Source organism: Octopus sinensis, linkage group LG2, assembly GCF_006345805.1.
Source record: "Octopus sinensis linkage group LG2, ASM634580v1, whole genome shotgun sequence".
NCBI lineage: Eukaryota > Metazoa > Mollusca > Cephalopoda > Octopoda > Octopodidae > Octopus > Octopus sinensis.
The window spans coordinates 1,603,479-1,618,478 of record NC_042998.1 but is presented as its reverse complement, the minus strand read 5'-3'; the positions used below and the strand labels follow the sequence as shown (position 1 = coordinate 1,618,478).

At 38.3% G+C, this 15,000-nt stretch overlaps 1 protein-coding gene across 5 annotated transcripts in view; it reads left to right on the top strand.

Annotated features, from left to right (window-relative positions):
• The first annotated feature begins 1,616 nt into the window (after window positions 1–1,616).
• The window catches only part of LOC115232667 (outer dense fiber protein 3-B-like), a 45,730-nt gene continuing 32,346 nt past the window's right edge, over window positions 1,617–15,000 (top strand). For 4 of the 5 annotated variants that reach the window (XR_005003022.1, XR_005003021.1, XR_005003019.1 and 1 more), the window contains exons 1-4: window positions 1,617–1,734; window positions 9,404–9,462; window positions 12,689–13,116; window positions 14,139–14,257. Coding sequence is in view for 1 of the 5 variants with exons in the window: in XM_029802685.2 (XP_029658545.1) it covers window positions 12,714–13,116; window positions 14,139–14,257 (522 nt within the window). In the remaining 4 variants the exon portion in view is untranslated. The remainder of the gene's footprint in view (window positions 1,735–9,403; window positions 9,463–12,688; window positions 13,117–14,138; window positions 14,258–15,000) is intronic. The other variant, XR_005003023.1, reaches the window with a different exon arrangement.

Sequence of the window (15,000 nt, the reverse complement as noted above, 5' to 3'; positions counted from 1 at the left end):
AGGATCCTGCTCCAGAGAAATAGAAAAGCTAATCGATAACCGAGAACTGCGAAGAATCGTTGGGTGCGAAGAAGGTAAGTAAGCGTATTATAATAAATATGACCTTCAAGAGAATTATTAAGCACTTCCACACAGTTTCCGCCTACCAAATTCACTCACAAGATACTAGCCAGCTTGAGGCTATAGTAGAAGACACTTGCTCAAAGTGCTACGCAGTGGGACCGAACCCGAAGCACTAAGTGGTTGCGAAGTGAACTTCTTAGCCACACAGCTTTGCCTGTGCCTATAATGTTTAAATAATATTCGTAATTATTGCATTGGCAATCGATCAATGAATCAAAAATCCATACACTAACACGCATGTACCCAATGAACCATATCAATGAATTATATAATTTCTTGGCTCAAGAGAATCCACTTTGGTTACTCGACTATTATTCTTAGTTGAGGCATGACTTTCATATTCTTTCATGGTTTTGTGTCGACATAAAAACAAAAGGGACCGTTGAACCTCGGTCTAAATGTGTTACAGCATCTAGTTTCGTCATCATTGAATTTTGACCTATCAAACTTGAAAAAGCACGTACTAGTTGTGATATCCCGCCACTCCAACAAAACTGGTCCTATGTCTGATAATCAAAGAAGCATTATAAATGATAGAGGAGTTAGAGACAGCAGCCAAATTAATGCCTTTGCACAATTTAATTCGAATCTACTAAATTATGACGTTTTTCTTTCCATCCCAATGACACTCAAACCCAAGTAGGATATTGATTATGATCGACTATATTCGTACAGTTTACAAAATTGGTCTTATTGGTAACCAGAAAACGTCATCAACTGTAACTTGACTGTAAACTAAATACTTGAACCATTCCGGGTTGCATCTATGCTTCTTGATGTCTGCTGAAGAAGCGACATTTCTTGAAAGCTTCAAAACATTGTCGATGATGTTCAGTCAATAACAAATGACGAAAACCTCCCATAATTCCAGTGGTATGTTGATGTACAACTACCCGTCAATATATTAAAAACTGTTGTTGGGCAGAATCGGTAGAACATCGGACAAAATGCTATTCGTTCGATGCTCTACCATAGTGCTACTCAAAGTGGTGGTCAGCGGACCGGTGCCGGTCCGCGAACCATCAGCTGCTGGTATGTGATGAGTTTCCAGAAAAGAAAGAAACATTATAAAATGCTTATGTAATATTGTATTATTCGCTTACAAAATAAATATAAGTTAAAAAAAATTGTCAACTTTTATTATATTCATTATATTATATATTGTTTCCAGTATAAATTAATATTTCTAAGAAATATTACCGGTCCCGAGTACATTGGATAGAAACAAAACAAAAAAAACTGCCGGTACGCCACATCAGGTAGTTTGAGAAGAACTGCTCTACCAGACCTTGACGAGTGTAGGAGTCAGAACTAAAGTATATAGTTACGGCCCTTTAGCTTCTGTTTCCAAAACCCGTCAACGTCAAGTTTACCTGTCAAGTATAGTCGATTGTTCTCTTTCTCGAAATTTGAGACTTCGTGTCTATGTTAAGAACTCAATATATTAATGTGAACGCGTATTATGAAACGTCATAACACATAAAACGTCACAAAGACTCCGCAGTTTGGACTTCGATTTCTATGGAATAAGACTGACTTTTCGAAAAAGATTTTCGCAACTAAAATCATCCAAACTGTGAAAGATCAATTTAACCTACACGTTCGATAAAGGTAATTAGTTTCAAATTCTACATAAATATTTCTTAAATATTGTTCTATTTCGGGACGGTCATTTTCTTTTTGCCAAATAAACACACGCACTGTATATTCGTTCTTCACTTGTAAATTACTGTTCTTATTTTAACTGCTGTCCATTGTCCGGAACTCTTTCTTCACATATCTGAGACCTCTTCAGCGACACATTCCGTCCTCGTGTATGTTCTTGCTCCGCTTAGTCCAGTCTGTTCTTGTATGAAGTGTATCCTTATATGCGTATGCGTTTACGTCTGTGTGTGTGTGTGTGAGTGTGTGTGTGTGTGCATGCGTGCATACGTGCGTGATCGTACACTTGTCTATGTGTTTCGCATGTATGCTTATGTGTGTATACAATGGCGTATGCCCTTTATATTGTTGTTATCGTTACTGTTGTTCTTCTTAGGGGCATTTTGACCCTCCCCTCCCCTACGTTTTCTCTGCCGTTGCTGCTGCTGCTGCTGTTCAAGACCCCTACTTTTGACATTGTTCTTGTCTCTTTCTGTGTTTGTGTGTTAGTTCATGTTGTCTTCTTCTTCTTCTTCTTCTTCTTCTTCTTCTTCTTCTTCTCTTCTTCTTCTTCCAATCAGGACTCACGCCATTAGCCACAAGGAATAATCTTTAATTCGAGCCTACACTAAGCTACTAAGAATGCATGTGACAACTTGAAGATCCACCCACCACACGCGATAGACGGGCGGTTGCACGGGCGCAAAGCTACGTTGTTATCCTCATTCCGTAAACGGTGGCTTTTAACGGGTGGAGAGCTGAACTATTCTGGGGTACAGAGTATTCGCAATCTAGACTAGGGTCTGAAAGTTTACCACACCAAAGTGAGTTACACCATGGTTCCTCTGCTTTGTAGCAGAAGTAGGAAGAAAGAGTGAGAGAAAGTTGTGGTGAAAGAGTACTGCGGGGTTCACCCCTCCGCCCCGGCCGGAGCCTCGTGGAGCTTATGTGTTTTTGTTCAATAAACACTCATAATGCCCGGTCTGGGAATCGAAACTGCCAAAGAAGAATCGCTCTATCTTTAAGTATCGCTTCTCGTAGTCTGTCCTTCTTGCACTCCTTCGTTTCTTCAAACCCTCGTTCCTCCATTTCTTTCACTTCTCCCACTCTCACTCTCTCTCTTTCTCTTTCTTCCTAACCACTCGGCCATTGCGCCTCCACTGTTGTTGTTGTTGTTACTACAGCCATTTGTGAAGTTACTCTATCTGTGTTTGTGTGTGTATATGGACTCGCTTACTGTATCGTTTGTACTCGGGCTCTTCATATAGTTTTTTTTGTTTACTTATTTATCAATATTTCTCATATGTAAATGCTTTTCGTTTGTGTGTGTATTACACTGTACCTGTTCCTTACTTAAATATCTTCCATTTATTTAATCGAATTTCAGTTGCGATATTTCAAAGAAATCTTGTGACATCTATTATATAAAATCCGTTCTGTGTGTGTGTGTGTGTGTGTGTGTGTGTGGTGTGTGTGTGTGTGTGTCTTCTAGGATCTCGGGCATCCTCCATCCGATTACGCTCATACTTGATATGTAGATACCGAGGGTATCAGGGCGTGTATAAGTCTTGAAAAAATTACGAAAATCGATTCCAGGTGAGAATGCGATCGATAAAGCCGTGAGAACGTGCATTTGTACGCGCAAGTACATCAGCTGTTGTGTGAATAAAATCGTTTTTCTTTGGAATAGAAAAAAAGTCTATCTTTATTTCTTCTTTTGCTGGTGTCTCAAATTTGGGTTAAATCAGTGTTTCTCAAAGGGGAGGTCTATGGGACGATCGGACAAGTTGTTTTGAGAAAATTTGGTTTAAATGTTTGACGTTTTGCTCGTTCAGAAATATAACCAAATGACATATGTACGCTATATCATACTGGTTTCAAATTTTGGCACAGGCCAGCAATTTTGTGGGGTGAGCATAACTCGATTACATCGACCCCAGTGATCAATTGCTACTTGTTTTATCGGCTCCTTACTTGCCCTTATTTTTGGTGGAGGAGTTAAGTCGATTACATCGACCCCATTACTCAACCGGTACTTATTTTATCGACCCCGAAAGGATGAAACGTAAAGTCTACCTTGGAGGAATTTGAACTCAGAACATAAACACGGACGAAATGCTGCTAAGCATTTTGTCCGGCGTGCTAACGATTCTGCCACCTCACTGCCTTAGTCCTGCCCTAAATATTGCAACGTATTAGTTCGATGCTCTACTACTAAGCCAACAAATACCAAATCAACAGTCACGGTGACTTGATAATCATATTTTTGGTTTGCAGCTGCGATAATATATACAAAAATATCAATACAAAACAAACAAACAAAAAAAACAAGAAAAGCAATCTGACACCAATTTCACTTTAGTGGAGGTAGTCATATGATGTCTGTTTATTTGGTACATTGACAAATGCACTCTTCTTTTTCTTTATCAAACTCGATTAACAACAACCTTAATGGTTTCATGCAAAATAATGAATCATCTTGGTATCACAATCATGACTCCGAATCGCTGCAACCGACAGGTTAATTGGATTTTCATGAGGCTGCTAAAACATTATTGCCAAACATTTATTGATTAGTTTTCATTAGATACACCGCATTCAATTCATAAATGATGTAAAATGGGGTTTTTGTAGCATCTGTATACCTTTGTGGATGACATTAATGATGAAGATTATGAAATGAAGTGGTTTCTACTGAAAACTCGTAAAGGTGCGTGGCTTAGTGGCTAGGGTATTCATATCCCGATCGTAAGGTCGTGATTTCGATTACAGGTGGTGCGTTGTGTCTTTGAGCAAGATACTTTATTTCTTGTTACTCCAGACCACTCAGTAAGCAAAAATTAGTTGCATCTGTAATTCAAAATGTCAGCCTTGTGACATTTTGTGTTACGCCGAATTTCCCCGAGAACTGCGCTGAGAGTAAATGTTTCTCTGGAGTGCTCAGCCACTCGCACGTTAGTCTCACGTGCAGACTGTTCAGTTGACGGAATCAACTGGAACACTCGTCATGGTAACCAACGGAGAGCGAGGACACTGAAAAACTGAACCAAATGGCTGACTCGATTCGCCAAGAATTTAACCCTTACCGCGCTACCATCTCAACCAAATATGCATTAGGTTAAATTTAAAAAGTCATTAGACCTCATGCTAATGACTATTATGACATTCGATTACCTAATGATATATTGTGAGTTCAAATCTGTCGTAGATGGTTTGTTGTGTTTAGGGGATGGAAATTTTAATTGTCCATTAAAGGAAGATACATAAAGTACATCTAGTTGTCGTGAATAGTTACCAAATCGTTAAAGAAATATTCACTTGTCTGGTCACCAAATGGTCAACTGCTTTCTTTGTGAGAGGTAAAGCAAGTGTTTGTAATACATAGTTAAGATACATACATACATACATACACACACACACACACACACACACACACACACACACACACAACACACACACACACATATATATATATAATGTTATTTTATTCATTTTCGATATCCTTTGACTCTGAATGATATTACAGTTAGAGAGGGGAGGGAACGAGATGATTCCACAACTGTTGATCATATATATATATATATATATATATATATGGATGTTTAGCGGTATTTCGTCCGTCTTTAAGTTCTGAGTTCAAATTCCGCCGAGGTCGATGTTGCCCTTCATCCTTTCGGGGTCAATAAAATAAGTACCAGTTGAACACTGGAGTCAATGTAATCGACTTACCCGATTCCCCAAAATTACTGGCCTTGTGCCAAAATTTGAAACTAATATTACTGCCATATTAATAGTAATATACTAATGTCGGCTCACCTTCTCTAACTATCATTAGTTGTGTGATTATGTATGAAATTGATACGGTTGGGAACATGGACGCCAAACAGTAAAAGGTCAGCTTGAGAAAGGGTTTGAGTTGAAGAAACAAGAAACATTTTCTTTAATGTTTTCTATAAGTTCAGCGTTTGAATGAGTCATTAAACGTGCATCCAGGTAGCTTAATGAAAGTTGAAAATTATCTATAAGTTAGACAAGTTAACTCGTCGCAGTAAATATGGTTTTGATGTATTTTTAGAAAAAATCTCTAGAAAGTATTAATCGATGTCTGTGCAGTGAAATGGATTCTTTAAGTTGAGAATTATTTATAAGAATCAAAGGAGCGTGACTTTCCACCTTAAAATAAATGACTTCTGTCTTATTGTGTCTGTAAGCGGTACAAGATTGTAATATCCTTGTTGGATATCCTTATGGTTGAAAAATTTATAGCGGAAACAGTTGATTTAAAGTTCAAAATTGTCTCTAAAATTTAGTAAAAGAGGAACTGCTGAGGAGCTTTCCAACTGATTTAAGATGTGTATTATTTGCCTAAAATCTCTGAAGATGTTTGTAAGGATTCGTTGCCCATAATTCAATGTCTCGAGCTTAAAAGCGCTCGCCCGCTTTTACACAACTCAGAAAAAATAATTGATCTGAAGACGAGCATAAAGTTCAACGTCAAATTAAAAGAAGAGACAAGGGATGAGGCAACATTCATGCATTTTGTGTAATGGAATGGAAGCAACGATTTCGATTGTCACAATGATCCATGTTAAATCCAATAGAACTGAGTTTAATGCAAGATTAAATACGTTTACATACACAACTTTGTTTGTTAATCTAATGTATTTCTTCAGTATTGTAATTTTGTAAGTTTGGTAAGATCCAGACTTATTATCATTTGGTGTTTTGCCTGCAGCATTTTGGTATATTATTGATTAAAAGTTGTATGCAATGCATACTATATCATATTGTAAAATCTGTTGATACTTAATCTGTTAAGAATATTGAACATCATAAACAAAGTAGATATCAATAGGATAATTGCTTTGTTCGTCCTAACTCTGTTTCAGATATGTCTAAAAATGAATGTAGCATCAAAGAGGAGTGTTACCGTGTCTGATTCGAAATGTCAAACTACATACACAATGTATATCTATAATCAATGTCTGCACATATTTTTTCTAGTTATCCGTAACTAATGTCTTTATTTCAAAATACGTCTAACAGTTTGGTTATAAACAATTAGATTACAAAGATAAAATGAATTAGCTACTCTCCGATGTTTTAGTTTGAATGCCTGATCTTGCGGAGATTACACAACGAGTAGGTTATTTTGCCAGTTCGACGCCACAGCTGTTGACTGACTGCTGCTCGCTTGTACAACTTTAGGATATAAAACAGAGATAGCATCGCAACTACCGTTGTGAAATATGTTGGTTCAGTTTGGACATTGGATTACTAGCAAATTACTCAACTATTTCGTCACTCAATCTTTGATCATAACACTTTACTAATTGATTATTAACGTAACAAACAGAAACACGACGGGGTACCCAAAAGTAACTGGAAACGTTCTCTGTGGGACAAATCCGTTGCAATTCAGGCTAACACCACTAGAAGCTGGCGTCATTGGATGAAATCGTACTGCCACGTTGTGCGTCTTTGTTTTGCGATGGCTGAAACGAAGTAACAGCGTGCTTCTGTGAAATTCGGTTTTCTGCTGGGGAAAACGGCGGCCGAAGCAGCTGTCATGCTTCAAACAGTTTACAAGGACACTGTCATAAGCAAAACACAAGATTACAAGTGGTTTCCACGCTTTAGGAATGGTCACTCGTCGCTTGAAGACCAACCTCGTTCAGGACGACCGTTAACCTCCCGAACGAATGAAAACATCATGAAAATTCATGGACTGATTTCGGAAGATGATCACCGAACAATTGACGAACATGTTGATATGAGTGACGTGTCTTGGAACTCTCACCAACGAGCTCTGGCGAGGAATTACGAATGAAAAGAGTTGTAGCAAAATTCGTGCTTCGCTTGCTCACGGAAGATCAAAAGCAGTCACGACTGAATGCGTGTCGTGAACCAAAAGAACAGTTGGAAGTTGATCCAGACCTTTTTTTTCGAAGGTTATCAGTGGTGACGAAAGCTGGTGCTACGGAATTTTCTGATGTGAAAGAGATGAAGAAAAATACGACTGTAGCGTTAAAAGGCATCACATCGCAAGAGTTCCATCACTGCTTCGAATAATGAAAAATGCGCCTAGACCGATGCATTGCTTCAAATGAAGAATTCTTTGATGGCAATAAGTGTAAACATTTAAAACTAAGTGAATAAAATATTATTGAAAAATTCCGATTTGTTTTGGGTAGGCCCTCGTGCATTGAGTTAAGTGCCTTCCTTAAAAAGAACCTAAACCTTTTCTATTTCGGTAGAAGGACTTAAAGATAAATACTTTCAGAAACCAAACGTCGTACAGGATGGAGCAAAACGGAAGTTGAACATTAGTCATCATCGTCGTCGTCGTCGTCGTCATCATCATCATCATCATCATCATCATCATCATCATCATTTTCTCTTTATCACAGGTTTTGTTGGATCTCCTGGAGTCTTCATGCGTAGCAGGCTTATTACCTGCAGCCTACGGTACCATGCCATTCGGTCTTTTCAGTTATCAAATACTTTCCTGATTATTTTGGCCGTACCAAGGAAGCAAACCTTTTGTAACAGTTCTACTGAGCACTCTGTTCCAATTTCCTCTTGATGCCTTCCGATACTGTTCCCAAGGATCCAACAATAACTGGCACTATCTTCACCTTCTTGATTTTCCATAGCGGGGTTATTTCTTACTTAAGAGAGTTGTACCTATCTATCTTTTCGCCTTCCTTCTTGGCTATTCGTGGGTCAAAGGATCATGCAATGTCAACTATATAGCATATGTGGTGCACCTTGTCGACCACCCCTAGGTCCGGTCTGTTATGCTCTAGCACCTGATCTGTTTGGACTGGGAAATCCCAGAGAATTTTGCTAGTCTCCGACTGCTTATACCACGTTTTGCCTCACTCTAGCCCCCACTTTTCGCACCGTTTCCAGTGTAGCACATTCGCTTCCTGGTAGTGTTGCCACAACTTGTAGTGGTTTGGGGCAAGTCTAGGGCATCGTTCATGATGTGGGCAATGTGCTCTCGGTCGATTTTTTAAAGGTTCCTTTCATCAGCCAATCCCACCTACTTCTATTGTGGCTACATAGAATTGATCGTGTAGTCTCTTGCGTAATTCTTCTTCATGTCTTTTTTGTACTTTTTCCTTTGTTTTCCCCCTTTTCTCTGCTTTTAATACTCCCTTACTCCTTACTGTCACTAGCAAGGTTTCCTTACTTTAGGCTAGGTATCCCATTAAGCTCTCGAGTTCGATACACACGCAGTCCCCTTCTTCCATTTACTCTCTTCTTGTATAGGCGATCAGCATCTGCACATGGTTGATGGATCCATGCATCGTCAGGAGCCTCCTTGACTTCCTGTCCATCTCCTTTAGCTCCTACTCTGTCCACTTCAGGATTCCAGCGCCATACCGAACTACTTCCACTGCGCGCGAGTTTATTGCCAAAGTTATGTTTCTGGCATTCAGCTTTGAAGCCAATATTTTTCTCACTCGCCATAGGTTCTCTCATTTTGTCTTTTCCTTCATGTCGTGGTGTTTGATTCCATCTGCTTCAAGTATTCCCAATAGCTTCATGTTGTCTCAACAGCGTACGAAATGAAAATGGAAACTATTAAGTGAAAAATAATTTCAATTTTCTATTAAATTCCTTTTTTTAGCTTATTTCATTGCTTGCTTTGTCAAGAATTCGCTACGAAGTTCCCGTTTCGATTTTATGGTAAGTTGTTAATATATATATTGATTAACATTATGTTTTAATACTTTAATACTCCACAAACTCAGTAGTCATTGCATGTAAATTTCCCCCTGAAGAAATGCCGTCTAACGTTGTAAAAATATATTTAGTGATTCATTATGTTAGAAATAGTAACTAACTTTCTCTTGTAACACTCCTAGCCGCTTTAAAAAGTTAAGATTTAAAAAAAAAATACTAAGATGGGTTGATCATGACTGGATAGCTTTTGATTATTACGGGTCTAATCAGTCAAGGTTGACTCGGGGTTGGGTATCAACAAATTCATATAAAAACCTGCTATGAAGCTTCTATGGGGTCATTCGAATTACTTAAAATAGAAGTCTAACCAGCTTCATATCACACACTATTGTTCTAAAACGAGAAGGATAAATTGCATAGTTTTGTTCAAAATAGGCTCTGTTTGAAAAATACAAGTGGTGGTTATGGGTGGAATGCTTTTGATTATGAATCTGCTGGATTAGGGATTACGTAGAGCTATATAACAACAACAAATTTAAACAGAGTTAAAAGCATTTATCAAATACATACATTACCTACTTCTTTATTACCCACAAGGGGCTAAACACAGAGAGGACAAACAAGGACAGACAAACGGATTAAGTCGATTATATCGACCCCAGTGCGTAACTGGTACTTAATTTATCGACCCCGAAAGGATGAAAGGCAAAGTCGACTTCGGCGGAATTTGAACTCAGAACGCAGCGGCCGACGAAATACGGCTACACATTTCACCCGGCGTGCTAACGTTTCTGCCAGCTCGCCGCCTTTCAAATACATGTATTAATGCCGACATTGATATCGGTATAGTTGATATAATTTGCTAGTCATTATTTGAGACAAACAGCTGACATTTAAATTCTGAAGCTTTAAGTTAATTATCTCTTCACTAATGATGAAACATGACAAGCAAAAGTTTAGTTCCTAGCAAACTGTATCTGAAAGAATGTTTTGATTCCTAGTTGAGGTCAGCCGACTTTAATTTCGCCCTACTTTAGGGGAAAATTATGGGGTCTCATATATTTCTTTACTACCCACAAGGGGCTAAACATAGAGGGGACAAACAAGGACAGATTGTATCGACCCCAGTGCGAAACTGGTTCTTTATTTATCGACCCCGAAAGGATGAAAGGCAAAGTTGCGACCTCAGCGGGATTTGAACTCAGAACGTAACGGCAGACGAAATACGGCTACACATTTCGCCCAGCGTGCTAACGTTTCTGCCAGCTCGCCGCCTTATTATGATGTCTCATATCCAGTTATTGTTGTGTCAGGTTGAAAAGAAAAGCTACTTATTTTTGAATAGAGTCAAAAAGCTCAGGTCCTAGGTTCCATAGGATTTTTTTAGTCTTGATCACCGATTTACTATGCCTACATTTTTAGGTCGAGAAAACTAGTAGTGTTTAGAAGAGTTCCTTGAAAATATTCAATAAGTTCAATTATTGGCAATTGATTTTCGAACTTCACTGCTTGAATAAATGAGATTTAAAATATTTTAGCATTTAATTATTCTGGATCAAGTTCAATTCTTATTCGTGTCTGAAATATAAAAATCTCTCTCTATATATAAAGCTGAAGTTGTCTGTGTATGGCAGGTTTGCTAGCCTTCAACTAACATTATCTTCTCCGAGACCCTGCGGCGCAAGTTGACCAAAATTGAGAGTATGATAGAAGAAGGCTTGCTTTTCCTTCCATAGAATATAAAATTCAAATCGGACCAGGTTAACACCAAAAATTATTTACCTCAAAAAGGTGCTTTTTTTCTATGAAAATCCCTATTTTTTACGATTTTTTGACTGCTGTGTCGCCATTTTTCGGTGTATTCAACCAGAAAAACGTTCACTTAAAGAGAATAACAAGCTACATAATGCAATTTTTTTACTTTTCAAATATACCAATTCTAAAGGGTCGAAACAAACCCGAGCAACGCCGGGTGATACTGCTAGTATTAAATAAAAATGAGATACGTTTTTTGATTTTCAACATGGCAGACTTCAACTTTTTGACTTCAACAAAATGTTAAATTTTAGAAGAGGCTTAAAGTTAGATTACCGCCATACACTAGACCTTTCTTTATCGTTGGATATCGTCAGTTTATATCTTGCTGCGTAGATATAGAAAGTACATGATTTCGGAAATTTCGACAGCGTGTTTAATCGTTAGTTTCGTTATTGGTTCTTATATCATTGTTCTACAAGATTTAAATAGTTTATGCTCAATAAATAATTGAATAATATTTCCTGCGCTTTTGCTTGAGTGTTCTATTAAACTGTTTGTATTAACATAATGGTAGTGTATGTTGCATCGTTTTTATGTTGACTGTAATTGAAATTGAACTAACAAAGATATATTTCAGTATAACATCTAATGCTAATGAAATGGTCAGTTTATATTTTGAATAATCAGTTTGTATTAGCTAATCAATATTATATGAAGCTTAATACCTTCTGATAATTGGTTTCGTCCTTTGATGTATTAAATTATAATCCCACCATTGTTGAGAGTATCTTTTAATAAAATTCCAGGAGAGACAGAATAAATATGCGCTTAAATGATTGTAATGCAATATTTGATTTGCAAAAATTTATATCTATCAATACATATAAATTTGACATGGGCGATTCTCTCTTGTCTTGGGATTCACGGTCAAACGGCTGGGTGGAATTGCGCGAAAAGTTACACAGATGTGTAGAATGATCTGGTGGTAAAGCTGGGCTTTGTATTTTTTCATAGCTCCCATGGTTACCGAGATATTCTACTATAATAATACTCTTGTGTTTATGAATGAGAAAGGAAGGGGTGATGTCATACTTGGTAGTGGGATGATGAAAATTGTTCGCTGAAAAAATAAATCAAATAGAGTTTCAACTCTGTGTGAATATATGTGTGTGTAAAAGGGGGGGTATATGAATGTGCGCGCGCGCAATGGAAGTGGAATGGTTCTTCTTTGTTCGCTTAGTATTTGGGTTTATTTTTTAATTTGGTTGAATCTTGGTTGTTTTTTTTGTTGGTGAGTTATTTTTAGCGTTTTGTCAGAATAAAAAAGCCATTCTAAAATGATCTTTTAACGTAAGCGTGCCCAAACAAGTCGAATTCTTACACAGGACAGGTTTTACAACCACATCATCCAAACCGACCGAGTGAAACCGGGATTAGCTGCTACTATATATATATATATTTTGTTTCTTAGATTTCTATTTCAGGTCTGCTACAATATGACGTTCCAGCCGACAATTCCACGTGGCCCTGTATCAGCCATGTTCTCGAGTCCAGGGCCCATTTACTCTTTACCACCATTAGTTGGATATGATAAGCATGACACGCGCAGCACTTATTTAAAGGCACCAGCTTATCAGATAGGTAAAAGGACAGAATTTATTCAGCAGACCGTTACACCAGGACCAAAATACAACTTTCAGCATCTACCTGTATATCGTGATGGCAAACTAGGCCAAGCTCACGCCTATATATTTGGTAAAGCAAAAGATTTTAAACCTTTCGATGTACCAGGACCTGCTGCCTACCACATCGATTCAGGTATCGCGAGCAGTTATCCTGCGCCACCGAAATACACATTTGGAAGAACCATTGAAGGAAATACAAATGACCAAACACCAGGTAATTTCTTAGTAGATCTAAAATAGTCAGGTGCGAGTTATTACCTGTATTTCTGATAATTATCTCGTTCAGCGCGTGCCTCTTTTTGAATGAACTTAACCCCTCTCGCTTTCTCCCTTCAGTGGCCTTCATTCAAAACAGTGGTTCTCAACCATTTCTTTGCCTATGGACCCCTTTGATTCCTTTTAAACTAGGGTGGAGCCTCAAAGCCATTTGATGTTTAAGAAGTCCTACTCTTCTACTTGTTTCAGTCATTTGACTGCGGCCATGCTGGAGCACCGCCTTTAGTCGAGGAAATCGACCCCAGGACTTATTCTTTGTTAGCCTAGTACTTATTCTATCAGTCTCTTTTGCCGAACCGCTAAGTTACGGGGACATAGACACACCAGCATCGGTTATCAAACGTTGTTGGGGGAGGGGGACAAACACAGATACACAAACACACACACATATATATATATACATATATACGACGGGCTTCTTTCAGTTTCCGTCTTCCAAATCCACTCACAAGGCTTTGGTCGGCTCGAGGCTATAGTAGAAGACACTTGCCCAAGGTGCCACGCAGTAGGACTGAACCCGGAACCATGTGGTTGGTAAGCAAGCTACTCACCACACAGCCACTCCTGCGCCTTTCTTTTGAGGAAGAAACATTATGAAAAATTATTAGTGCAGAGCTTAGAGAGGGAGACACAGCGAGACTAACGTGAGAAAGAAAAAGAAAAGAAAAAGGCAAATGTGGTAAATGAATCGGATAGAATTAAGTGGAGGTAGTATCCAGTTCGCTTACTCTGAGGAGCAATGGTTACTCTGAGGAGCAACGGTTACTCTGAGGAGCAACGGCTATTTTAGTGTGATAATAGAATAAATGCGAGGTAGCAGCGTGTCTGTTAGGGTCGGAGAGTAATGTATATTAATGAGTGAGTTTAAGCCAATTAGTGCAATAGTGATTTCGGTAGAGTCATTTGACCAAACTTTAATACACATATCAAAATTAATTTTAAATGATTTATATTTGGCAGCTGCTAACGCTTATACGCTGCCACCAGTGCTAAGCAAAACATACGAAAGCAACAAAACGCAACCACCAGCGTACAGTATCGGTTCATCGACTCGAGACGCAGGCCTCGGCTATTCTCACGTAAGTCTCATATCTTTTTTTGCATGCCTGACCTGAATGCGCGCGTGCGCGTGTATATATGTGTGTGTGTATGTGTGTGTGTGCGTGTGTGTGTGTGTAGATGCGTGTGAGAGAATGTACTTAAACGGCAACAATTACAAATATGTAAAGACGCATACATATATGGTTACACAAAACAAAACAAAAAAAGTAAACGAGTTCATTTATTCGATTTAGGTATTTGAATTGGAACGGCCATTTTTTGAAATTACAATTGTATTTTGTTAAGTGCAAATGTAATGTATAAAAGTGTGTGTTTATTTATATATTCGTACTCGAGGATGAGCGAACAATTACCTACGTATGTGTGATATTTTTGATGTATTGGGTTGTCCAGAAAGTTTGTGCCGACTTTTAAAGAAAAGAAAAAGGCCAATAAATACTTGCCATTACATTTTTAATCAACCAAATATGAACCATTTTGTTGCACAATGCGTCTCCATCTTTCCTTTAACTTGAAAATACCCTCTTCCCAGAATTGAGGTGGTTTCATGGCAAAGAATTCAGCAAGGTATTTTTCTACGTCATCCAAAGAATTGAAATTTTTACCATTAACACTATTCTGCAGAGACGTGAATAAGTGGAAATCCGAAGGAGCAATATCTGGTGAATATGGAGGGTGGGGTAACACATCCCAGCTGAGCTGCAGCAATTTTTGTCTGGTTCCCAAAGCATGAAGTGCCGAAAATGAACGTTCTTATCTT